The 26257-nt window shown below is 43.0% G+C and overlaps 1 protein-coding gene across 2 annotated transcripts; it reads left to right on the top strand.

The window, feature by feature from the left end:
• LOC310701570 (monocarboxylate transporter 2-like) lies at positions 1–26257 on the top strand. 2 transcript variants are annotated; one of them, XM_083492683.1, is made up of 5 exons: positions 1–115; positions 2781–3044; positions 18284–18427; positions 19508–20365; positions 24406–26257. In XM_083492683.1, exons 2-5 carry the CDS (start codon positions 2828–2830, stop codon positions 24708–24710), a joined length of 1524 nt encoding a protein of 507 aa, XP_083348809.1. In that variant the 5' UTR covers positions 1–115; positions 2781–2827; the 3' UTR covers positions 24711–26257. The 2 variants fall into 2 exon arrangements, with proteins under 2 accessions (XP_083348809.1, XP_083348810.1); XM_083492684.1 differs by lacking the exon at positions 1–115 and adding an exon at positions 2130–2276.

Genomic DNA, 26257 nt, shown 5'->3' with positions numbered 1-26257 from the left:
CACGCCTCCCCGTGGCTTCCCGCCCTGGCTCCTCCTCGCTTCCCTCCCGCGAGGCTGCTCCGAGGCGCCGCGTGCACTCGGGCGCTGATACCGGGCGACCCGGAGGGAGCACAAGGTAAGAAGAGCAGCGCCGCCCCAGGCTCCGCAGGCGAAGGCGCTGAGCCCCGGACGGAGAAAGCGCGCCAAACTTCTTCGGGAGTTTGGGTAGCGAAGAGGGCAACTTCGAGGAGTGCGCTCGCGTGCAGCGTGGACGGTGCTGCGTGCGCGCCGTATGCCAGCGTGTCTGCTTTCGTGTGTCTGGTGGGGAGGGCGTCGGGCGCGCGCTATTTATCCTCCTCGGATATCGGGGAAGCTTGAGAAATTTATTATTTTTGCATTTATACGTAGCAGCTGTTGCTGGCCCGGTGCGTGTAGAAGCAGGAATCCTGCGCAGACGCTTACAAGGCCCTCCAGCCCCCCTCTTGCAGCGTGAATTTGGAAATTCAGTTGCTGCTTGAGCTTTGATGGCCAGCTGTGTGACTCATTTACTGCCCAGCATTCCTGCAAGATATAAAAAACTTTGAGCTTAAATTGACAGTATGCACACATCATGTTAAGGGCAGTCACATGTTAAAGGAGGCCACTCGCTTCCCCTGCCTGAATTGTGTATATCCTCTCTCCCTCCTATTCTACATCAATGCCACAAAAGGACATATTAAGCCATTTGGGGCAGTTTTTTTTGAGGTATGAAAGCAGGGTCTGATGTGCAGCTTGCCTATTCTGTGAGATGCAGCACGGTAATATGTGTGTGCTTTAACTGCAATCTGCACGCTGCCTCATACAAGTCTAAAATACAGAGAAAACACACACATGCATTTTGTATGTATTAATTCACATGTGAAGGGACCATGTCCTACTTAAATGTGCTGTGCAAGGTATTTTCTGTATGCATCTGCATTCCTTGCGGAGAAGATTGTGTATTGGTCTCCTTCCCAAACAATGGCAGCTCAGGACACAGGGCCAGAAATAACATGATTGGCTTAATGTATTTAGTAGAATAAAATCATATGAGGCCTTCCTCTGGTGACATGTGCCATGAGTGTGTGAGAAAACAAAAAACAGTGGAAGCAACGCTTGGGAAAAGCTGAATAGATTGTATCAGATTCCTGCCTCAGTTTACAGCTTTAGTTGGCTACCTTTCTTCAAGAAGAGTTCCTAGAGACAAAGAACCGGTTTTAACGTGGCTTCTGGTCTTAAGCAATAACTGCCTCTGAAGTTAATTACTTTAAAGGGATGTTTTAAAAAAACAACAACCTTGATGCTCATATAGAAAAGGCCAGCTAGTAAGTTGCCTGCAGGAATCTAGAATTAACTTCTATGGGCTTTATGGGTGGAAAAAAAAAAGGAATCTGAAGGCACTCAAATCAACTACGATTTTGCCATTAGCTTAAGTTCAAAGTAGAGCTTGAAATTTGCTTTAAATATTTATATCTTGCCTACCAACAGTAGCTTTTGAGGTGGCTTGCTACTGTTTCTTTTAAAATCAGTAACAGTATACAAAAACCAGTACTAAATCATCCAATACAATAGTCATCAGCAGATTAAAAAGAAGAGGAAACTTCATTTTAAAAAACACAATTAAAGCCCTAGGTATATAACATTTTTTAAAAAACAAAACAAAAACCTGGTGCCTGAGTAGAGTCCTAGTAGATTTTACAAAGATGGATTTCCACAGATGAGGTGCCATCATAGAAAAGGTGCCTCTCTCCATTAGCTACCCAGTTGGAAGCACCCAGAACCCAATGAGGTCCTTAATGGTTGGACAGTCTCAAAGTAGGGTAGGCAGTCCTTAAAGATACTCAGCCCATTTATGGCTCAGACTGGATCACAGCATAAAAGTACAAAATAGAACACCAAATACATAATAAGAACAAGAGCGGGAGTTCTGTTTTGCACTATATATAAATTAGGCCTTTAGCATTGTGGCATCTACTCTTTGGGATTCCCTCCCATTAAATATTAGGCAGGCGCCATCTAAGTTGTTTTTTCAGCATGTAGTGAAGACCTTCTTCCAACAAGCTTTTAAAATACAGCCGTACCTTAGTTCTCTAACAGAATGTGTTCTGGGAGTCTGTTCGACTCCTGAAACCATTTGAAAACCAAAGCACAGCCCTGCAGCCAATCGGAAGCCACGCCGGACGTTTGGCGTCTGAAAATCGTTCAAAAACCAGAACACTTCTGGGATTTGATCGTTCAGGAGCTGATTTGTTCGGAAGTCAAGGCGTTTGAGATCTGAGGTATGACTGTAGAAGCTTCTTTCACAGTTTGTAACTACTGTATTGCAGATGTTTTTTTTTTAAAAATATATTATTTGTGTTTGCCACCCTGGGCTCCTTTGGGAGTAAATAACATTAAAAAAGCAATAACATTACCAAGATTGTAACACATCAACCCACATATAAATAATTCATTTTCTTAGAAATCATAATCATCAGTTTGATTATGTGGGTGTTGGCTGTATCGTGGAAAGAGGTAACAGTGAGATCCCATCCCATCCATGTTTGTCAACAAACTCCAGTGAAAGAAGCCTGACAAGCATAGGCAGGTAAACGTTTCCTAAGATAAGATTTCCAGAAATACCTGTTGTGCCTCTTGATTTATTTATTTAATAATAATAATAATAATAATAATAAGACCAAGATGAATGAGAAAGGGAGATTGGGTAATAATGTGTGTGAGAGTTGAGTTAACTATATGTGGGAATCTGATAAAAGACTGTGAGTGTGCACTTTGTTTTTCAGGGCTTCCAGAAAAAAGGGGAATTACAGGGAATTAACTTAACCTTGACATGCCACTTCCAGCAGACACAAGCCAAGCCTATACCCCTCCAGATGGAGGATGGGGATGGGCAGTGGTCTTTGGAGCATTCATATCCATTGGATTTTCATATGCTTTCCCCAAAGGCATAGCAATCTTCTTCAAAGAAATCCAAGATTTCTTTGGCACATCATACAGTGAGATTGCATGGGTGTCTTCAATTATGTTGGCTGCTACCTACGGCGGAGGTGAGTAAAACCAGAACAAAATTCTTTGATTTGACTTGGGAATGGAAGGTTGATCAACTCCACATTAACTTGAGAACAAGGGGCTGTTGGAATTACTTCAGGGGGGGAAATGCTCATAATTGGTGTGAGAATTTACTAGTTCTCATGATTAATCTGTGTTACTGTTCACATTGGGACATATTTTGAGAAACATAGAAAACAACGACATAACCATAGTCAAATTACTCAGAGCTGTCCTTAAATAATCAGATGGGATTCTGTGTTGGTAGAGGTGATAAGTTTTCGAACTTTACTGAAGGCCATGCAGTAATAAAAAACGGGGAAATTAAGTTGTTGAGCAATATAACACAATAGGTACTGAAGAGCAGTTTCATATAAATGCAAGAGGAGGAATTGTTTGCAAGGCACTACTGAGGTCAAATGTGCTTTGTATTAATTATTTCATTTTATTTTTAAATACGTACCAATTTTCATTGCAGCAATAACAAAGTGATTCACAATATGAAATAACGCAGAAATTCAGTGAAGTTAAAATTATCTGTTAACAAAGTTTAAAAAAATCAGAAGAGCAATTATTATCATTATATATATGTTTATTTATACCTCGCCTTTTTCCCTGACGGGAACTCATGGTGGCTAACAGATAAAAAAGAACACAGCTAAAAACACAGACAAATCAATAATTTTAAAACAAGTAAACATTGATAGAATTGAAACTACGTATATAAAATCTGTTTAAAACATACAAATAATTACAATAAAAACAGCATGGCATCACCCCTTTAACTAAAAGCAGCCAATCTCCCTGCTGGAACAAGACAGTCTTCACTTGCTGGTGGATGGAGAACAAGGAGGGAGCCAGTCTGGCTTCTCTAGGGAGGGAGTTGCAAATTCCAAAGGCCCTTTCTGACACCCCTACCAAGCTTGACTGTGAGGGTGGTGGGACCGAGAGAAGGGCGTCCCCTGAAGACCTGAAAACCTGGGCAGGTTCAAATAAGAGAATACAATCTTTCAGATAGCATGGAGCTTAGCTGTGTAGGGCTTTATAGGTCAAAGTTCCAGGCACTTTGAATTGATCCTGGAAACAGACCAGTAGCCTGTTCCAATGCGGGAGTCATGTGCTCCCTATAACCAGCCCTGCTCAGCAATCTGGCTGCTGCTCTTTGAGGCAGCTGAGGTTTCTGAACGCTTTTCAAAGTGTAGAGCCCGTTACATTAATCAAAAGGGGAAGGGAACAAATGTGCATGTCACTGTGGCCAAATCAGACACCTCCAGGAATGCAGCTAGCACACTAGCTTTAACTGTGCAGATGCACTCCTGGCCGTTGCAGAGACCTGGCCATCCATCCATGCTCAGGGCTGAGTCCAGGAGCACGCCCAAACTGCAAACCTGTGCATTCAGGGGGAGTGATACGCCATCCAGCCTAGGCTGAATCCCCATTCTTTGTTCTGAGCAATAACCAAGGTTGTCCAGGACTGGTACCTAACTGAGTTCCTTTTCAATAGTGCTCTCAAAAGAATCACTGTAGTTTTGGGCATAGATTTTGCAGCTGTGCAAACTGCAAAATTCTCAATTTGCAATATAAATAATTAGTTGATGTCATTGATATGTGTCAAGGGCCAGGGTGTGGTCTCATAGGACAGTGTACACAAGTTACATTTCAGCCTCTATTCTTCATCTGAAAAATGGGACTGATACTATGCCACTTCATAGAAACACAATGAGAAGGCTTTGTAAAAAACATTTTGTACCACTAAAATCTTACACGAATTAACTACAATGTCATCTTGCCTGAAAATATTGAAAGGGTTATGTATTCTTTGCAAAAGTATTATTTTCAGCTAATAAAGCTCTGAATTTATTTCAAGAATTGCAATACCTGCAGCTATTTTCTCTGTTGCGCAAGGTGGTTTTCAGCATGTTTAGAAAAATCCAGATTTCAAATTTTACTTTTCTTCTTTAGGCTTTTGGAAAACCTAAAGAAAATGGGATTGTTCATTTGCCATGTGGCTCTTACCACAAAATGATATTACCTTGGAGCGCAGGGTGTGTTTATGATTGTATTTAATTGCTTGCACCAGCAAGAATGAGTTTTCTCCAAATCCCTGTGTTATGTTTTTCTATAGCACTGTGTGTGCTGGTATGTCATTGCAAGACTGTGTCTACAAAGCTCATTTCATCTTGTTCAAAGTGTGTTTTCTTCAGGGTTGCAACAAATTCAGTTCACTTTCTTGTGACTTTTCCCCTTTTAACATTTTTATTGCAACATTCATTATTTCTGTCACCCTTTCGGGCCTCTTAAAGGTGCTATCTAGTATCCAACAATAAACTGCAAGATAAACAGAAATTGTTATAGTTTTGTTTAAGGACAATATGATATGAAGCACAGGGAACCTAAAAACAGCTGGTTTAAGCATTATTTTTTAAAATATAGATTTAAGAGACCTTGGTAATGCAACGGGGCACCGTGGAGTTAATATTTGATTAAAGAGATTGTTCCAATTCTATGCAGCAATCTGTGCTGAAGCCAGAAATCCAGGATGATGCAGTTATATCCACAGAGGGTTATTGCGTGTGTAGAACATATAAAGTGGGGATGGATTATTTGTGTTTCCTCTTACCCTGGATACATTGACCCTGACCCCGTGACCAGAATCTGCACTTGAAAATAGGCTTCCCTGTGCAGATATGCTGCTGTAGCAAGAGTGCAAAGAACAGCTGGGCCAGGCGCACCAACATTTCTATGTGCGTGACTCTCTTTGTCAGTCCTTCCCCCACCCACAATCCTGCCCCTGTTGCCCAGGTCTGATCACATTTTAAGCAGGAAAGGGCAGGGCAGGCAGAGGGAATCAGTGAGTGCACTGGTAGAGGCTTCTTGGTATGTGCAAAGGTTTCCGGAATTTGATTGATGATGTTGAATAGAGTAGCTGGAGTCACAACTCGCTTCCTCCAGAGCATCATGCTTCTTCTTCTTCTTCTTCTTCTTCTTCTTCTTCTTCTTCTTCTTCTTCTTCTTCGGCAATCACTTCTATCTGAGTAATATTGTCTTCCATAAACACGGTTTTAACAATGAGTCCGTAAGTGACTATGGAGGCCAATTCTGGGTCCTCACGTCCTTCTACAGTGGAAACATTGGTTTCCAGGTGGGAGTTGATCACGGTGTGGATTTGCCAAGTGTCTTAGCACGTTTCTCCCTTGTGTCCTGAGTTCGAGTGTCTTCAAAGCCCGTGACACCTTTGGTAAAGGCTGTTCTCCAACTGGAGCACTTGCAGGCCAGCGTTTCTCACTTGTCAGTGTTTATGCTAGTGTGCTATGGAATCAAGATCATGTGGGCCCTTCCTTACATCTCTTTAGGCTCCAGGCAAAAACATTCCTCTTATGCCAGGCCTTTGGCTAATTAAATAATCCATGGTCTTTTAAACTTAAGTATGTGCAGGATATTGTTTTTGTTTGTTACTGTTGCGTATTTTTGAGTTTTTATATTGTAAACAGGCCTGTGATCCATGGATGAAAGGTGGTATAGAAATCAAACAAATAAGCAAATAATCCATGAGACTTGGACTGTTCAGAAAAAAAACAGAGAGAGGTCTGCACTTCTGCGATGCTAATTTAGCATAAACTCTGAAGTGCAAGAAGCAGCGTCACAAAGAAAGTAAGAAGGAGAATCCAACATTTTGCACAACATTTAATCAGTGACTTCCCCCCAAAATAACCACAAGGAAGCTTTTTAAAAGACCGGTTGTCATGTGGGGGAGGTTTTGTTGGGGTGGTAGCTGTGATCCCAACAGAAATTGCCGTGCCTCTGCATCACAATTAGGATTAGGGGACAAAAGCTGCTGCTGACATTTTCTAAGCGTGTTTGCCATTTGGGGGCCAATGAGGTGAAACACCTGGGGAGGGGACAAGAAAAGGGGGGGGGGGAGAGCGCACAAACAAACAAAGAAGCAGGAATATTGTCATTACCCCACACTCTTCGTTTGTTTTTCTCTAAGAGAAAAAGTGAACAGGTGATGATGAATGGGTAATAGGAGTGTTCTATATTCCCATACCCTTTATCGAAACAACTGGGCCCATTCTCCTTTACTTTGGGATGCACTTCTGAATGCTCAGCCCATTGAAAGTAATGCAATGTGGAGCAATGGTTCCCCATTCAGGATACGTTTCCTGAAGCAGTGACAGCAAAGCAGCGAAGCAATGCCTGCAAGTAGGCATACGGCCATTGCTGAGATGCCTGAAATGACAACCTTCACAACAAAAATTCAACATAGCACTTCACTGTAGAGAAAGAGCTTTCACAAATGCTAGACACTTCTTATAGCAACACTGTATTTCGGGCGGTGTGGGCGGTTCCCCTACACAGGGTGCTGAGCCGGGTGGCCCAAAATTGAGAAGATCCGTTTGGGGGCACCACATTTTGGCTTTGCACAGTGTGCCGTATTATGAAATATTACAGAAGTCTGCCCCTACTTATAGCGTGGAAATATTGAAGCCATTAAGTAATAATCAGTCACAGCGCAGGAGTTTCAAGGCCTAATTCACTAATCTAGGTATGATAACCAAATACAGGCCCCAAAACAACCAAGAGTCTAATGACAAAAATAGTCTAATGACTATTTTTGAAAATTAAACATTTGATTCGATACTTCATTCAGAGCAAATGGAGAATTGTTGTTTGCCTCTCCTTGGCTCCCTGAAATATACATGAAATGTTCAACAGTTTCTGCCTGACTTCCAGCTTTTGGCCTTGTGTCCCCCCCCCCCCCCCATCATATAATGTGGCATTATATATCTACCTGCAAACAAATGAATATGCACAGCTATGGTATATTTTCTCAGCAAGGCTCCTCATTTATTTATTTTTAAAGAATTTGTATGTATTTTTGTAAGATAATACAGGAGAAAAACAACTATGGTGAATAAGTGCCATAACACGAGTGATGCAATTTTGCGCTGATTTATGCCAGCTGATGCCGGTTTGTCTTTGAGTGCTGTGCCGGGTGGAGGAGAAACTGATGTTCGGTCTGATAATAATAGCTTTCATTTGCAGATAGCATAGATGTGCTTGCCTTCATTTCTTCCTCATTATCCTCATTACAGAGGCACTCTGCCATTGGACGTCACTGCTTGCACGGCGTGCTATCTGCTCCGCCTTTGTTTTGCGAGCAAGGCAGAACAAATCTATTTGTCTGAAGCTATTTTCACAAGCAGCATTCTAAGTCAGTGTTTCCCATCCGGTGTTCCGCGGCACACTACTGTGCCGTGAGACATTGGCTGGTGTGCCGTGGGAGGGAGGCGGGCGAGTCGGGCGGTGAGAGGCGGCGGCGGCGAGGATCCGCGTCGAGCCGGGGGCGGCTCCGCGGTGGTGGTGCCGAGCGGCGGGGCAGTGCGTGCAAAAGGGAGGAGCGCGAGACAGCGGAGGAGGAGGAGGCCGGCATGTCCGGGCAGCAGCAGCAACAACAGCAGCAGCAACTCCCGGCGACGGCTCCTCAAGCCCCGCCGCCGCCCCCTCCTCCGCCCGCTATCGCCGCCACCACCACAACAGCCGCCGCCGCCTCAGTTGCCGCCGTCCCTCAGTCCCTCGCTCTGCTGCCTCCTCCCACCCCCAAAGCTTGGAGGTTCCCTGGCAAGGGGGAGGGAAAAAACTTTCACTTTCGTGCGTCCCTCCCGGCGTGACGCTGCGCGCTGACGTCACGGGGCGGGGCTTTAATGGTGGTGTGCCGCGAGATTTTTTTCAGTAAACAGGTGTGCCGTTGCCCAAAAAAGTTTGGGAAACACTGTTCTAAGTGACGTGCAAATCATTAGGGGACCTAATGTTAACCATTGCGAGCTTTGTTGAGGATATATAGTCCTAAGCAATGGCTACATTTGATGAAAGCTGAGAAGTTTGTATCTGCTTGGGGAGTAGGAAGGCTGGCTCCCAGTTTGCAAGCCGGAGTTTGCAATGTTAACATCTTCATTGGGCTCACCTGTAAGATCAGGGAGGAATTTAAGGGCACTGGAGATTTTAAAAAAAGCATGGTGTTCTGTATGCTGCCTGGGATCTTCACTCTGATGAAAAGCCATTTTGACGTCTGTTGGGACTCCACACAATGGTTGTGATGCTGTGTGGGGAACTGGAGAGGAGTCGGCGACCTCCCCAGGTGCAAGCAGCAGTGCTTTCCATTCGCACGTGGGGCACTTTATATCGAAGCCATTCACTAGTGTAATTAAAACTGTTAAACAATATCAAGTCTTGGGTTGAACCTCTGAAAGTTTCAGAAAGTTCTCAGATTCATTTAACTTTCATCACATGAACAATTCTATTGAAATCATGGGACTAATCACAAGTTGAGCATTAAAAACAAACAAACAACTTTTTCAGGGACAGTGTCTGTTCACCACTGTTCCCACTCTAGGGGTTTTTCTTCAGCTTGTCTTTCCCCCCTTTTAATTGCTATGTTCCTAGCCTTCATGGTCTCAGAGAACAATTTGCAAACATGCGACATTGTTGGCTAAAGCGGTGGCATATTAAAGGGGACCAGAGTTACCTTCAAACTGCCAGAAAGTGAAATTTACTGAACTAGTGGTTTTTAGTAGTGGAAAAACTAGTGGTTTTTCTTTTCATACCGATCTATCCCAGTTCCTGGGGTCTGAACTGGCAGGGACTGATGAGGAACAAGACCTTGGGGTCATAGTGGATGGTTTGATGAGGAAGATGTCGACCCAGCATGTGGCAGATCCTGTACTAGGGATCCTTAGGAAAGCAATTGAAAATTAAAAAAAAATATTAATATCATAATTTTTAGAACTCTGTGGTGCAACCACATTTGGAATAGTGTTTCCCATCTGGGTCATTTCACCTCAAAAAGGAGGAGATGATGGGAGCAGCAGGGGCCTTGAGGTTTCCCCATCAACAGAGAGCATCTGGATAATGGACTGAGCAGGTACACACAGCTCACCTGGTCACAAACCTCTCTGCTATGGTGGGATGGATTTGATTTCCATTTAAATCATATTCATTATTTCTACATGTAAATTAGCATATGCCAATTGAATGCAAACCCATGTCCTCTTTCATCCTTTGTGTGTGCAATGTATGCAATACATTTGCTCATCTTTGGTGATCCATAAAAGGTCACCCTACTATCTATCTATAAAACTCTTACAAATGGGAAAAAAGGGAGATGATGGCGTTGGGAAAAGTTCAGAAAAAAGCAAGCAGAATGATCAAGGGAATGGGGCAATTCCCCTGTGAGGAATTTTGGGGACTTTTTAGTATAGTTAAAAGGTGGCATGATAGAAGTTTATAAAATTATGAATGGTGTAGAGAAAGTGTATAGAGAAAGGTTTTTCTCTGTATCACATGACACTAGAATTCGTGGACATCCGATGAAGCTAAATGTTGAAAGGCTCAAGAAACTTCTTCACACTGTGCATAAGCTACAGAATTTGCTCCCACGGGATGACCATGAACTTGATGGATCTAGAAGAGCATTGGAGATATTCATGGAGGATAAGGCTATCAGTGCCTACTGATGGCTGTACTTTGCCTCCATTGTTGTAGTCAGTAACCTTCTGAATACTAATTTCTGGAAACCATAGAGAGGTAGAGTGCTCTTGCGCTTCACTCCTGCATGTGAGAACAGGATGCTGGACAAAATGGGCCTCTGGCCTGATCCAGCAGGCTCTCTGTATCAAATCTCTATGGTAAAAAAGGAATTCTTCTTCCAGATTCACAAAGATTCTCTTGCAGGCTTAATAAAGCTCAGTCACAGGGCTGCTGTGTTTCTTGTAACAAGTACTTCTGCCCTAACAAAGGAACGTCTTTGCGAACAATGTCCTGTAAAGGAAAAACAACTAGCTTCTGCAATCCTGTACATACTTATCTGGACCAGATGAACCTTATGGTCCCTTCCAGCTTCACAATTCTATGATTGTATGAACTAAATCAGGTTTACTTTCGAGCAGACATTTTCAGAATTGCACTGTCAACCAAGCAAACTTAATTTTGGAGTTTTCAGTCTCAAGCAAGGAACATATTCTCAGACACTGGGCTGTAGGTCACTCTTCTCCACCTAGGAAGCTGGAAGCTGACAGTTGACCTTGAGCATTTTCATCCAAACTTCATAACTATGCTTTATTATTCAGCCGCTACTATAAATTACAGTGGCAGGTACAGAAAGCCCATTCTAACTGGGGCATAAATAAAGCATTAAAATAATGCACCTCATTCTTTAGCCCATTGAAAGATGTGTCTGAGGATTCAGCTTAGCATTCGGAGATCTGCTTCAAGTTCCACTGACATTAAAGGTAAAACAGTGAATATTTGCAGATCAAAATGACACATTTGTTTTATTTAATGCATATTTGGAATTTTGCTACTCCAGATATACATTTCTGCTGCCTGTACTAAAAAAAATTATATGGGCATTCCCTAATTCCCTTATAATTGATATGTACATTTATTTGTATTTGAAAGCTGAAAACATATTTTTAAAACACACAGACAAACACACATTAAGTACACAATTCAATCCCAAGTCAAATACTTGGACAGTCTAGGGATTTCAACAGGAAATTCTGTAAGCAAAAGTTGGATTGCACCCTTAATTTTAAAAGACAAATGTTTAAACATAATAGATTTTTATTTTGCTTTATTATAATACTGCATTTCCTTTGCTTTTGTGTGCAAATCCAAGTTTTGGTTTGCAACAGTAGTGTCTGGAATCTGGAATCTTTTTTTAAAAAAATTAAGTCACACAGATTTAGGTAAGTTTCTTACCTAATACAGTTATGATTAACAATAACAATAGCACTATCAATTCAGGTGAAATGTTCCTGTGTTTTGACGCTGCACTACAAACCATAATTTTGCCTTTCACTGTGGCTATCAAGGTCGCTGGACAGGAATATAACAGAGCTGTGATAGACTTAAAATATAATATGAACTAGCAATGGAGAGGAAGGTTAACTCTTTGCAACTTTGCAGGGCCATAGCTAGGGGGTGTTTCCCACTCTCTCTTTAAGAAGCCCAGTGGGGAAAGCTCCAAATTGTATCTCTTGATTATTAAGGAGCACAGCACAAAACAGGAACTGACCCAAGCAAGTGGAGTCTGACTCTGTTCATGTACTTTTCCCCTTCTTCCCACAGTTCTGCACCTTCTTCCTCTAAAGCCTTCCTTCCTCTCAGGCTTCTTGCTCCCCACACCTGACCCGCTCATAGACCAGAAGTAGGGTTGACACTAGGGATGGTGTTCACTGCTGTGTCCCTGCTTGTTTAGTGCTCGTGGTTCTCATCATGCTGGTTTGCTTTGTGCTAATACTTGGTCTGCTTTAGTAGTATGGGCTTGGCCCATAGCATGTGTATAGACCATGAACTTGACTGCTGTTGAGCTTTAGCCTGTTGAGGTCTAGCACAAAAATATTGTGACTGATTTTGACTCCAATGGAAATCATCTGGCCCCAGGACACACAACACTGACATAGGACCATGGAGAGACCTGGTCTGAACAGAGACATTGGATTCTTATCTCATTATACATGACTAAGCCATTTTTCACCTTCTCACCCCTTGCCTTTTCCTGTAAGACCTATTGCAGTCGTTAAGAGTCGTCAACAGGCTCATCTCAGCTATCTGCCATTCACCCATTCCCACCACCCTTCTGAGTAATACCCCTCCCCACCTTCTCACTATATAGAAGGATCTGACAACTTCTGTTTCAGTGTATCTGAAGAAGTGTGCATGCACACGAAAGCTCATACCAAGAACTAACTTAGTTGGTCTTTAAGGTGCTACTGGAAGGAATTTTTTTATAGGAGAATGGTGTGTTTTTAAAACTTCTTTTTACATTGTATATTTTGTATTCTATAGTAAGATATACAGCTGCTTTGAGGCTGTTAATTTTGCCTCCACAAATAAATAGCATTTGATATTCTACATTATTATTTAAACCCCGCCTCCAGTCCCCTGCACCTGAACCAGCCCACCTCCCCATGGGATCATTTCGTTGCTTTCAGGCAGTGAGTTAAGCAGAGCTTATGAGGTTAAACTGGGAGAATGAGAACAGTGGTGACAATTTTGGAGTTAAAAATTTATTGAAGACTGCTCATGTGCTCTTGCATTTGAAGCAGGAGATCAGTTTGTGCACAAATGTGCAAGCTCCATCAGAGCTTGCACTTCTCACTATTAATTAACTTTATCCCTAGTCAGCGCTGCCACTAATTTTTACCTAGCATGCTGTTACTGGATTCAGCGGAGACCCTGATTTCTTTAAGGCAAGACACATCTGTTCAGTTAAGGGTGGAGACTGACAGAAACAATCTGGAGGCATGGGCATAGCCAGGATTTTTTTTAGGGGGCAGAACCTCAGATTTGTATTGATATGTGCTGATTTTTAGGGGGGGCAGCTGCCCCCTGCCTTCCCCTTGGCTGCACTCATGTCTGGAGGTGCATCATGGGCACTATTTAAAACAAGTGGTGTAAAAATGCAGGAACCTGAGTGATCTCATAGAAGTGCTATATTGAGTTTGCACCTTCCAGACCTTATACTAGTTGTACAAGCCATTCATGCCTGTGTTTTATCATTCTATGATGTTTTTATTGTATTTCTGGTGTACGCTGCCACAATATTTTCATTATGAGTTGGTGGTTTATAAACCCCCTTATAAGCAAATGTTAGCGGGAGTGTATATTTTGCATGCAGAAGAACTCAAGTCCAATCTTTGGCAGTTTAAAGGGTCCAGTTAGCAAGTGGTGGTTAGCAGGCAGCAGGCTGCTTGACATTTTGGAGAGCTGCCGTCAGCTAGGCAGACAATTAGTCTGACATGATCTAAGGCCACTGCATATGTTCCAGAACAAATTCTGGACATTGAAAGACAAGATAATATTTTCTAGTTGATAACAACCCAGGTTGTTCACCTGCTTAATGGCAGGCTGGAGTTGGCATTATAGTAAGTAAAAGAACCTTTAGTCATCTCAGTCACTGATCCAGAGAAATTTGCACCCCAAACTAGTTGCTAAACTCAAAACATGGAACATTTCCTTTCACATTTTTGGAAGAACCCCCCCCCCCCCGCAGACCTTTTATTTCTGGCACAGTTATTAGTCAACTCCATGTCAGTGACAAAGAAATGGCAGTATCTCATTAACTTGTCAATGCTGGTGCTATTTATTCATTTGAAAATGCACCAAAAATAATTGTAGTGACTTACTGCAAAAGGTGTGCAGATGATCTGTGGGCTGCCTTGACCACAGAATCATGTGTTTTGCATAACACACAATGCATTGGGCGATGCCCTACTGCTTAGCCTCTGCTCATTATCTTTTATATGGGAATAATAGTCACCTACCTTAGCAATTCTTTACAAAACCTACTATTCTGAATCAGCAACATTTGTCAATAGAAACAAGCCTTTCCAACCACTCATGAGTTATTCATAGGTCAGTTGCCTTTGCAGGCAAATCTACACTCTTTCTGCCTCTTGTCTACCAGAAAAGACGCACTGGTATTATTTACATAATCACTCATCCTGGGGTCCAGGAGAGTTGAGCCAAGAGCATTTTGAAGGGCTCTTGAAAAGGATTCTCTTTCTGCTAAGACATTAACTCACCCTTCAGTGTGTAAACAAATGAGAGGTCATGTCGAATTAAGAGGTTGCTACTCCCGTATGTCTGATCCTGCAAAGAAGCCTTAACCAGACTCTTCCAACGATGAATAAAGGAGTATTGCACCAAAAAAAGCACCTTGCTAGGTTCCAATGCTAAATGAATGCCCATTCATGATGCAGCGGTTGAAGCAAGAAGGCTATAGCTGCAATTCCCCAATCGGTAAACAGGGTTATACTGGTTTAAGTCCAGGCTCTTCATGCTCACTTGTTTGTAGAATACAGCTGTAAACCTTTCTCAGTAGGTCAAATCAGCACTAATTCCACTGAGTTGTAGCTTGCATCCATAGTAGGGCTCTTTTAGTACAGAGGCATTGCTTTCCCACCATAAAGTGAAACAGAGGGAAATGCCCATCACCAGGGACAAAATATTCTATCATATCTGTACATAGTTATCTATATAAAAATCATCCTATAAATCATCCTTTAAAAAAATCCTTTAATAATCTAGCAAAGATCCACAACCAGGATCCTTCTTTAGCACCTACTAAGCAGGAAATCTCATTTGACAATGACCCCTCGCAATGTATTCTTAATGATTTCTGGCAATATTAACTCAGTTTTCATCATGGCTGATGCGTTACTGACAAATTGATCTCACCATTGCCCCTTAATTATTTTATTTATTTTCTTTCATAAAAGTTATATACCAGTTGATTATAAAAAAACACACCAACCACAACTCTCGAAGTGGTTTTAATAAGTAATTTAGTAATTAGCGTGTTTCTGTGTGTCCCATGGTAGAAGTCACAAGAAGGAAGCTTTTAATAATAGGTATAATAGATTCCCCCCCCCCCAAAGCCTCTGTAGCACTTTGCCTATATACCCTGGGCAGGTTGGTGCTGCTGTTCCATTTTCAGCAGGGGAAACTGCATAGATTCAGGTGAGTGAACAAAGGATCACAACACAGGACTGAACAGCTGACATTATTGCACCTGAGCAAGGAATAGTTTCTGTGCCAAGCATATACAGTACCTGCCTGGAAGCCATACACCCGTGCTAAGAAATGTTAATCTCAAGTGTTGGAAGATGGATTGTGTTTATTCAGTGGCGAGGGAAATGTATTCTTGTGCACAGAATGACTTCCCATTATTATTGCTTCACATGCTATGAACGTATGAAGCTGTCTTTTCCCAAATCACATCATCGGTTATTTTAGCACAGTACTGTTTACACCAACAAGCATCAGTCCTGCCTCCTCCCTTCCAGGCTCCCTCATGACAGGAGTATTTCCCTGGCCCTCTCCTTAGATATGCTAAGGACTGAATCTGGGACCTTTTGCATACAGATCATGCGCTTTGCAACTGAGCTATGGCTCTTCCAGGTAATCCCTGGATCAAACTGAGTCCTGCATTTAATTCCAGCACTAGAAGAAGAAGAAGAGGGGGAAAAACATGCCAGGGTTTTTGTTAGTTTGCTTCCTTGCTTCCCTTCACTTTTTCATTCCTTTTCTCCTGTGACAGATGATTAATAGAATACATAGAATTCGAAAGGTCATTGAGAGGAAGGAGTGAAGTAGTCGGTTGTCTCGCTGACTTGGTCTGGGAACTGAAAAGAAGGCCAGTGCATTTGGTTATTTCTGTCTGCAGAATACCCAGCACTAAAAACACCACACCCAGTTCTTGAAGGCATGCAAACAAGTGTTCTTAGTGGATTTGGGGTGCGATGAGGAGCCAGAGTATTCCCTTTGCCCCCCCCCATTAGAAAGAACCAGACAGCAGGCTGCTTGATGCCACTAATGATTGTTCTCAGATGGCATTTCTCCCTCTGCCCCCCCCCCGCCGCCCCGTTTTTGAAAGGTGTAGGCCATATTGATAAAACCTTCAGCAGCTGTTGACTAGACCTCAGAGGCTACTTCCTCAGCTCTAAAACTTTTCGGGGGAATCTGTCAACGCTTCTGCCACTTCCGCAGCAAGGTCAAGACAAGCACATGGCAGCTTTATGAGTGTGCCAGATCCTTGCCAGCTGTTTCTCCTACCTTCATTTTCACCTAACTCTCTTAATTAAGAAGCAGAAATATATGAATCCCCCCTTTCCTTTTAACAGTAAGAAAAGAAGACACTTAGCATGAAGGACGACCGCCACCTCCAATTTTTTTATTCTTTTTGATTAAGGAGTATGGAATCAGGGCCTAAACCTGCACACAGCTATGATGATATGAACCACTCTTTTGATCTCTCTCTCTACCTGCTGTCTAAAGTGGCAGTTAGGCGTCATAAACAGCAAAGCATCTTGTGACACTTTTTGAGATTAATAGATGCACTTGTGGAATAATCTTCCAGGATCTTGAGCCATGCTTCATCAAATGAATGAAATGCGCAATTTCAGTTGGCAGATTATGTGAAATGACATTTCTGTTCAAAGCTGAAATGTATACAGTGTAAGCTGAGTAAGCGTTTGCAACTTCTGCAATTGGTGATATTCCTAGCTGTGCCAATCACTGCTGTTGTGCATGGCCACCATATCTCACTAACTTACGCTTGAACCTTGTATGGAAATGTCACAGACCTATGAGACCTCCTGCATTCCATGGCCCTTTGGCTTCCCTCTTTCTATTTTCTCTCTTTCTCCATAGCTATAGCTAATATGGATAATCTGCCAACTGCGATAATAGGCCATGCACATTTGGTGAAGTAGGTTCTGATCTTATGCCAGACTCCTTTCGTGAGACCTTGTAAGTTCCCCAAGGATCGTCCCTGTTTTTTGTTGCAGCAGGTTAACACAACCGCTCCTCCCGTGGTCGAAATCACGTTTTCATTTTCACAAAACAACTTTGCTTTCCTATTTCGTTGTGGTAGCTCTCATGTCACCTTGCTACAGTTGTTGCGACACCAAGATCATGTTCACTGAAGGGTGCTTTTTTAAAAAAACGCCTTGCATTAAATTCTGGGTGATATGGCGTTACCCAAAAATTGTGGGTGACATCGTGCTTTCTGCCAGGAACCTATGGAAGAACCTGGACATGACTATAGAGTTTTTTCAGGTATGGTTTGTTCTTCATGGAGGCAAAAAAATCAGGGGAGGGGGCAACAACAAAAGAGCTAGGATATATGAGTGCAACATGACATGGAAGAACCTTGCACTGATAGCATATTTTCACCCACATAGCTTGTCCTTCTGGTTTGCAGATGGGAGGAGACCACGAGGCATCTGATGTACAGGGTTTGAATGTCATGAATGATCATACAGTGGTACCTTGGGTTAAGTACTTAATTCGTTCCAGAGGTCCGTTCTTAACCTGAAACTGTTCTTAACCTGAAGCACCACTTTAGCTAATGGAGCCTCCCGCCGCTGGCGCACTGCTGGAGCACGATTTCTGTTCTCATCCTGAAGCAAAGTTCTTAACCTGAAGCACTATTTCTGGGTTAGTGGAGTCTGTAACCTGAAGCGCCTGTAACCTGAAGCGTATGTAACCCAAGGTACCACTGTACTATGCCCCTGTAAAAAGCACCATGCAGCCATGTTCTTGCTAATAACCTGAGCATTATTGAATACTCTGAATGATTTTAACCAGTTTATCTTTGAAAGTATATTTTTTTCCAGAAATGTTTGTTTTGGGAATTCATTTTCCTACTTTGATTTCATTTATTTTTTAGGTCCCATCAGCAGCATTTTGGTGAACCGCTACGGTAGCCGACCGGTGGTCATATTGGGAGGCTTGCTATGTGGCATAGGGATGGTTTCTGCATCCTTCTGCACAAGCATTTTTCAACTATACTTATGCGCTGGGCTTATCACAGGTAATAACGAAACCTTTCTTTACTTTCCTTAGAATAATGGGCACTGCAGGTGTCTAATGAGGATATTTAAATCAGTCCTCACCAACGTGGTGCTCTCTGAGAGCCAGTGTAGTGTAGTGGCTAAGAGCGGTAGACTCATAATCTGGTGAACCAGGTTCGCTTCCCTGCTCCTCCACATGCAGCTGCTGGGTGACCTTGGGCTGATCACACTTCTCTGAAGTCTCTCAGCCCCACTCACCTCACAGAGTGTTCGTTGTGGGGGAGGAAGGGAAAGGAGAATGTTAGCTGCTTTGAGACTCCTTTGGGTAGTGATAAAGCAGGATATCAAATCCAAACTCCTCCTCCTCCTCCTCTTCTTCTTCTTTGGACATTTTGGACTGCGGCTCCTGCTACCCCCAGCCAGCACAGCCATGCTGGAATGGGCTAATGGGAATTGTAGTCCGACAACATCTGAAGACCCAAGGCTGAGAAAGGCTGGTCTAGTGACCACAGTCTCCTCAGGAGCTGAAATCTTAAAGGTTTTCTAGCTTTTCTTTCTCATTTCACGTCATCCTTTGATGAAGAAGACGGTTGTCTGCAAAAGCTCATATCACCTTAAGCTCTTCTTCTGCAACCAAGGAATTAAAAAGCAAGATTCCAGCACAGGACTGCTGGATTAGAACATATCCAGAAGTACAATTTCCTATCCTATTACAGATGTTAATTAACATGGCTGTTCTAGCTTGATTGTATTATCAGTAATTACTGCTGGTGTGAATGATCATTTGTGCTTATTCTGCATACATTTAAGCTTTAATCGAGTTGTCACAGACAGCTCTTTTTGCATTTCATTGCCATTTGACCCCAGAGTTTATCATTTCCCTCTCTAGCCTGTGTGTGTAGGTATACACTTCCCCACTGAGAACAATACCTCATTCATCATGCTACAATAAATCTAGTCGCAAGGGGGCACGAGGGTCCTTTGTTGTCTTTGATGCAGAAAGGACAACATGGCTACCCCTCTGGGGCACATGGTCAATCCCTGCTGTGCTGGAGCACATTTTGCCTTCTGAATTAATTCTATCTCTGTCTCTGTTACAGGATTTGGCCTTGCCCTCAACCTCCAGCCTTCCGTGATCATCATTGGAAAGTACTTCCTGAAGAGGCGTCCAATAGCCAACGGCCTCGCCATGGCAGGAAGCCCTGTCATGCTTTGTACGCTTGCTCCCTTGAACCAGCTCCTTTTCGACAACTTTGGGTGGAGGGGGAGCTTTTTCATTCTTGGGGCGATACTACTGAACTGCTGTGTGGCTGGAGCCCTCTTCAGGCCCATCGGCACAGCATCTGGCCCCTCTGAGAAGCAAACAAATAAACAAGCAAAAGAGACTTTAGCTAAAGAACAGCTTGATATGGGCATAGCTGAAATGGCTGACCCTGGAGAAGAAGAGAAGGAGGACAAAGACTGTTGCGAAAACTTTAACAAATTCCTTGATTTATCTCTTTTCAAGCACAGGGGCTTCCTGATCTATTTGGTAGGGAATGTGCTGATGTTTCTGGGCTTTTTTGCCCCTATTGTTTTTTTGGCTCCTTACGCAAAGCACCTTGGGATTGATGAATATTCAGCAGCTTTCCTCCTTTCAATTCTGGCAATAGTCGATATGATAGCTAGGCCAGCTACGGGGCTCATTGCCAATAGCAAGTGGGTCAGGCCAAAGATTCAGTATTTCTTCAGCTTCTCCATTGCCTTTAATGGCACATGCCATCTGCTGTGCCCATTAGCAACAGGCTATACAGGCCTGGTAGTGTATTCCGTCTTCTACGGGCTGGCCTTCGGTATGGTTTGTGCAATGCTGTTTGAAACTCTCATGGACCTGGTTGGCGCCAGCCGATTCACAAGTGCTGTTGGACTCGTCACTATAGTGGAATGCTGCACCATCTTACTTGGGCCACCTATTGGGGGTAAGGATATTTCTATACTTCCGCTCATTGTTCTGTTTGCAGTTGGGAACAGATCTGTGAATTCTTTGACTTTGAGTAGGGGATACCAGGCTTTAAGGTGCGCTCCACCACTTCGAATGTTGACCCACCATTTCTTCCTTTTGGTGGACCAAACCCTCTTTCCTTGAGTTTTCCAGCAATGCAGTTTCAATGGGACTTGCTCCCAGGTAAGTACATATATGATTGCAGCTTAAAAGGCAACTGATATAAGATGGCTGGCCACCACGAGCTCTGTCCCCGGTTGAAAACGCAGCACAGCTAGAAAGTTCAGTTCCCCTGCAAACTAATTGAAATGGGTCTTGCATAGCTGAAGTGCCAAATCAAAGTTTCTTCTTCAAACAAATTCAGATGAACATAGTGAAATCTTTGCTGCTTAAATGTAAGGTATTTGCAAGCTAAGATGTAACTCCACTGCTGAAATGTAACCTTACAAGACCTTAGGTTCCTCTACTGGCAAACTAAGTAGATAATACTTAGATTAGAATTTGAAGAGTGACACATGGTTGTTATCTTTATATGTTTGCTTTTAGGAATTAAGACCTTTTAAATTTAGTAGCACTTATTTCTGAGTGGACATGTGAATTCTAGCCACATTTCTCTCCCTCTGTCATTCCAAGAATTCAGGTTGGGCAACAGGGGTTTATATGGTCAATTACACAGGAAGCTACACAGGCCTCTCTTCAGTAAACAGTTCTAAACAAATATGAAACCTTCCAGAGCTGGGGGCGGGTGGGTGGAGGAGCTGGTTGCAAGTGCTGGAATCCACACATGTTTTTATTGTATAATCCCTGCTTTTTGTTCTTCAGAGGTATAACTGTTCAATCAAAAGCTTATTAACTTCAAACAACAACAGAAACCCTCTGATAGCAAAATCTGCTCTCTACAAGAAAGCTCTGCAGGAGTTGTGTCAATATGACAAAACTTTTGAAAGGGGGAAATTAGATGCAATATTCATGTAACTTTCAGAATAAAATCCCTTTAACCATCCACAAATACAGCAACAGTGGGTTTCAGTTTTATTACAATGCGAGCATCATTTCATTAGTAGGTGCCATTCCTGTTAACACTTGTTGTGTTCTGCAACTACCGTATGAGGCCATGTTCCCAGGTAACTTGCTAGAGCTATAATTCCAAAATGGTGGTACCCCTAGGGAACAGCCTTGTGGATAAGCTTTTGGTGGTGACTTGTGATATTAACTTGGCACGTGCACACCAAGTACGTAGTATTTGCTGGCATTTTAACTGCAGCACATTGATTAGTGCTAAGATTTATTTATCTGCCTCGTAGGAGTGCATCTAGGCAGCATTCAGCTCTACTGTATAATTACACGCTGACATAAATGGTGCCGCTTCTCATGAATAAAATTTGAGTTGTTGCAACAGCCAGCTCTCCTGCTTGGTTCCATTGCTGCAAGATGCAAAGTTAGCCCATAATAAATCCATTCTAATCAATGAAGGGGCTGGTCTGGTATGCATTACCAAGGCCTGGCAAGAGGGAGGGGCTGATCTAACTCAACACTTTCCCACTGGGTACTTACTGCAGCACCAGTGCAAGTTGCGTTAAGATGAAAAGAGAATGGAATTGAACTAAGATGGAAGAGAAATGGATGTGATGTACCAGGGTGATAGCAAGTGGTTGATCTTAGTAAATGTTTTTGGGAACTGCTACAGTATTCTACACACTTATGAGAGCAGCAGTCTTTTGCAGACCTTGGGATAATTTAGCCAGATATAAATCTTTGCATAGTTATAGGATAAAAGTTGTCTCTAAACTTTTTTTTTGTCTCAGTGCTGGACTAAAGAGAGTATTTCAACAAGGACATAAATGACCAAATATGGTAGGCTCAGTAATATATAGGATCAATGCCATCCTCTCACTGCACAGGGTTTGTGTTGGATTCTGTGGTTTGCGTTCACAAATTAATAGAACAGCTCCATTTGCATTTAAATTTGCTTTAACCCTATGGATTACAGTGGGACTGAAATGGCTTTGGACCATTTCCTACCTAGATGGTTGGTGGGTTAGAAGATATAACCATTAAAATGCAACTGCTTAGTGGGTAATTTTATAACTTATGCTACCCCAAAAGCATTGCCAGGCAAATGGACCTCCGATAGTGTAATTCAAAAGATTTACAAAAATGCAGCCCCCTTTTTTGTTTTGTTTTATTACCTCGATGAGCAATTCACTTCTTCCCTTTTTGTCCTTTGCATGGAAGAACACCTGCACATTACCTTCCTTTTGAGGGGAAACTTTATTCCATTCAGGATAACTTGGATTTTGTTTTAAAGCAGCCATTTCCCAAGTCATATACAATTTTAAGAAGCAGATTAAGCTAATTGCTAAAGCTTGGTAATGAGGCCAGAAACTGCTGTGTAATAGTTTGCAATATGAGTTTTGCAGCATTGTTTCCTCCATTTTAATAAGCAGCGCATTGATTGGTTCTTTGGCATTTAATAACCTACCACCGCGTTTTGCTTTAATGAACTAGGTAAATTGTTCCTGGTGCGCTTTATGACATTGCCTTACTCTCAAAGGGGGGAACAGGGTGAGACTCTTCTACTGATGAATTCTCCAGTACTCTTCTCGTTAAAGCGCTTGGTGAAATGTCTTTAGCAGACCTCTAGGTCATTCTGATTAGCAGAAAGTGAGAATTACTGCAATTAGCCTCCGGCTGGGTGGGGGGCGGACGGCAAACGAGAGGGGACATGATAGAAGTATATAAAATTATGCAAGTTGTAGAGAAAGTGGATAGAGAGACATTTTCCTCACTTTCTCATAATACTGAAACCCATAGTCATCCAGTGAAACTGGAATGGAAAATTTAGGGCAGGCAAAAGAAAGTATTGTTACATGCTACCCTGATCTTCGAGAGGCGCAAAATTCCAGAGGTTGCAGGGGCGCTTTAACCCAGGACCTGTGTTTCCTTTTAGACCAGTGGTTCTCAAACTGGTCCCTACCGCCCACTAGTGGGCGTTTTTCTAGGTGGGCGGTTGCGCTGGTGGAGGAAGAGGAGTGCGGGGAGAGCGCACCGCCCCCAGCAGCGCAATCCCAGTGGGGTGCCATTGCGGCTGCCCTCTGCCCGCGCTGGGTGCCACGTCCCCGCAGGCGGATTGCGACCCCCCCGGACGCACACCAGCCCTGCCCCCACCTGTTCTCCGCCCCCCGGTGCTGGAGCATGAAGCTCCGCCACTGGGCAGTAGCGGGTTCTACAGCACAAGCTGAATCCTCCTTCTATTGAGCACTGGTGGGTGGTAAGGAAAATTTACCATCAAGAAAGATGCATTAGTGGGCCATAGGTATAAGAAGGTTGACTGTTTTAGACAATGAAGCACAGAGGAGGCTGTGATGTCTTTATGATATATTTACACATAAACACAACCTGAATCTAATGGAGGGATCTCCAGCATTGCATTACAAGTTGTTCTGGTTTCTCCTATAGCCACAACATTGGATTCAAAGCAAACATCAGCGTCCTGCTTTTTGACTCTTTCTCCAACCCACTGCTAAGTAACTCTGTTCCTTAACTCCTGCCATACTAAACTCTAACCTCCCCTAAAACACTGGCACTGCCTTTTAGCTAAACCCTTTAACTAAACCCTTAGTTGAGGAAGGGAGGAAATCCACATGGGAGCCACTGCAGAAAAGCCCCGTTCTCGTGTTGCCACCCTCCGTACTTCTTATGGAGGAGGCACACCAAGAAGGGCCTCAGAGGATGATCGCTGCGGCTGGTTTGGTTCTGAGACTTTGGCAATCTGGATCCAGAGCCCCGTTGGGCCATAGAAACCTCGTTGTGTAGTACGTACAAGGCTTAGTGCTCCCTTCTGTGAAACTGTACAGTTAGTCAACCTTTGATCTGTTTGTTTTTTTGGGTGGGAGTTACTACTTAATACACACTTGATTGATTATTTATCCAGCTGAATAGGCTGAAAGTAATGATTAATCCTGTTAAGGTTCCTTTTTGGTTGATTGACAGCCCTTCTTCTTTCTCCCTTTGCAGGAACTCTCATCGACATGTTTGGGGACTACAAATATATGTTCATCAAGTGTGGGGCAGTGATGGTGCTGGCTGGGCTCTTCCTCTTCATTATGAATTACTACAACTACAGAATGCTTGCAAAAGAGGAGAAAGCAAGGAAAAAGATGGAAGCGCAAAAGAAGGACGATGGACCCGTAAGGACAGTAACTGCAGAAGGAAACGCCACGGGAGCAGAAGAGATGATGAACGGTGGCCCCGAAGCAGTCCCTCTGGGAAGTGAAGAGGAAGCACTAAAGAATGGGGCAAACATCGCAAGTGAAGCCTAAATCTGCATCACCTGATTTTTCTGAATGGGAAATAGCTCTTTCGTATTTCTTAAAGTGACTTCAGATGTACAGCATGTATAGATGGCCTTCACACACTATTGCCTCCCTGCCCCCGCTGACTCCAAAAGCCTAGAAGCAAATAACAAGCCCAGTTTCCTACAAGCACACCAGCAAATTCTATGCAGTGCTCGTTATTACACTACTTCAAATCTGTATAAGCTTTGAGCCTTCCCAGCCACTTAGGCCACTTTCCTCCTTGTCCAGGATAACTGCCTATGTCAGAGCTTTGTGCCTGTGCCCCTCACTCAAAATGGCCCCAAAATGGAAGAACCAGGGAACATTTTGTAGGAAAAGTTGCATAGCATTGGGGAAATTGCTCACCGACAGTGGATCCTCTATGCTGGAGAGTCAGCATTCCTTCTCCATGGCCTCTAACAGAGAAGAGCCACAGATCAGCAGTAAAGCACATGCTTTGTGTGCAGAACATCCCAAGCATCTCTAGAAAAAAAGGTACTGAATACCAGGCCTGAGAAAGAATGTAAGAAGAGCCTGCTGGATCAGGCCAGCTCATCATCAGTTGCAATATGGGAAAGCCCAAAGGCAACAGAATTTCCCCCTCTTGCCGTTTCCAGCAACTGGTATTCAGAATACTGCCTCTGGCTGTGGAGATACCCACCAGTGTAGCCTTGTTCTCCATGAATTTGTCTAATCCTCTTTTAAAAGGGCCTCTTCCTAAGAGCTACTGCTAGCCAGAGTGGACAGTGCTCTCTTAGAAGGATCCACGATTTGACTTGGTATAAGGGATGCTTGTATTTTCATTACTCTTTCATAGCTTATAATTCACAGTGCCTGCTATATGGCTGGGGTGTACACAGCTGGCCTCTTCTGGTGGCGATCTGGTGCACAGAACAAAAAAAGTGAAGAGAGAGAGACCTTGAAGAGAGCTAAGTGTCGCCACTGACTTCTCTTGTTGACAAACACCCATTTGACATTCGGACCTAGTCATGTGATGGTTGCTCATCACTTTTTCCAACAGAAGAGTTTTCTGGATCTAGGCCTATGAGGTCTTAACATTATGAACGTGCATAAGCACAACATACAGTTCGAATGACTAGGTTGCACTACACAGTTCAGTTTCTGTGGCATGTTTACTAACATTAACGGTAATTCACTGCTAATATAAAGCTTACCAAAGTTTTGTTGTTGTTGTCTGGCCTGTAAATTCTGGTTAGATTTAGATAACTTCCAGCTAGACTGTACAGACCCCAATTCATGCATTGTCCAAGAATGCCGCCACAAAAACCTGTCCTAAGACTTTTGCACAAGACATAGTCCTAACCTGATCATTCAGCAACCATTTCCTCTTATCATTTTATGACTGACACAAACTGCACAAAGAGCTTCACACCAGATATTTCCCCAGAAACACAGATTCCATTCCTCTCTTTTTTTAAACAACCTGGCCATTCATTCTCAGGAAGGCTTCCAAGTAATGTCAAAAATCATGAGCTTGGCTTGTTACAAATAAAGGCATTATTTTACTGCCA

This window comes from Podarcis liolepis (genome assembly GCF_965112155.1).
Source record: "Podarcis liolepis genome assembly, chromosome: 2".
Lineage (NCBI taxonomy): Eukaryota > Metazoa > Chordata > Lepidosauria > Squamata > Lacertidae > Podarcis > Podarcis liolepis.
The sequence above is the reverse complement of the archived record's forward strand: the minus strand, read 5'-3'. Positions and strand labels throughout refer to the sequence as shown.